Source organism: Arachis ipaensis, chromosome B05 (assembly GCF_000816755.2).
Source record: "Arachis ipaensis cultivar K30076 chromosome B05, Araip1.1, whole genome shotgun sequence".
Classification (NCBI taxonomy): Eukaryota; Viridiplantae; Streptophyta; class Magnoliopsida; order Fabales; family Fabaceae; genus Arachis; species Arachis ipaensis.
Window position 1 is genome coordinate 16,004,817 of NC_029789.2, and position 602 is coordinate 16,005,418.

At 36.2% G+C, this 602-nt stretch overlaps 1 protein-coding gene across 1 annotated transcript in view; it reads right to left on the reverse strand.

The window, feature by feature from the left end:
• The window catches only part of LOC107643101 (probable membrane-associated kinase regulator 2), a gene marked incomplete in the record, with an annotated part of 2,245 nt that continues 1,643 nt past the window's right edge, over nucleotides 1-602 (reverse strand). Inside the window, 2 exon segments of the mRNA XM_016346665.2 lie at nucleotides 1-420; nucleotides 510-602. Coding sequence (XP_016202151.1) covers nucleotides 317-420; nucleotides 510-602 — 197 coding nt within the window.

Here is a 602-nt window from a genome sequence, read left to right on the forward strand (position 1 = left end):
TGATACATAAATGGCCAATAAGAAGATAAAAAAAAGAAAAACATAGGTACACAGAGAAAAGATCTGATTCTTCTTTCACTTTCTCAGAAAGAAGAGCTTTACAGTTTACACTAACAAGGGAACAAAAAAGACAGAGAGCCACTGAACTATTGGCAAAAGAGCCTCATTCATTCATTCTCATCCTTCTCTCTTAACTACACTAGTTAATAGTAATTAATAATAAATTAATTAATTAATTAACATAGAGATAAGAAAGTAATTGAGCATACAGCAACGTTTTAACTTTTTTACAGACATGAGAGGGTTACAGTAATTTTCAACTTCTTTTGTCCTTGCCTTCATTTGTAGACTTCCTTGAAGCTTCCAAGGCGGAGGCCATTGCCATTGCCACTTCCTCCCTCACACCACAACACTCGCTTTCTGTTTCAAAGTTAACAACAAGCATTAATTAATTAAGACTTAAGAGTATGAAAGAGACAAAATAAGGGTCCACTGTTAAAGAAAAACACCTGTTCTTGAAGCGTTGAAGGATCTCTTGCAGTGCATAATGGCGCCTTGAATCCCGTCCTGTTGCTGCAAAAGAGAATCATCACGCCGTTTCG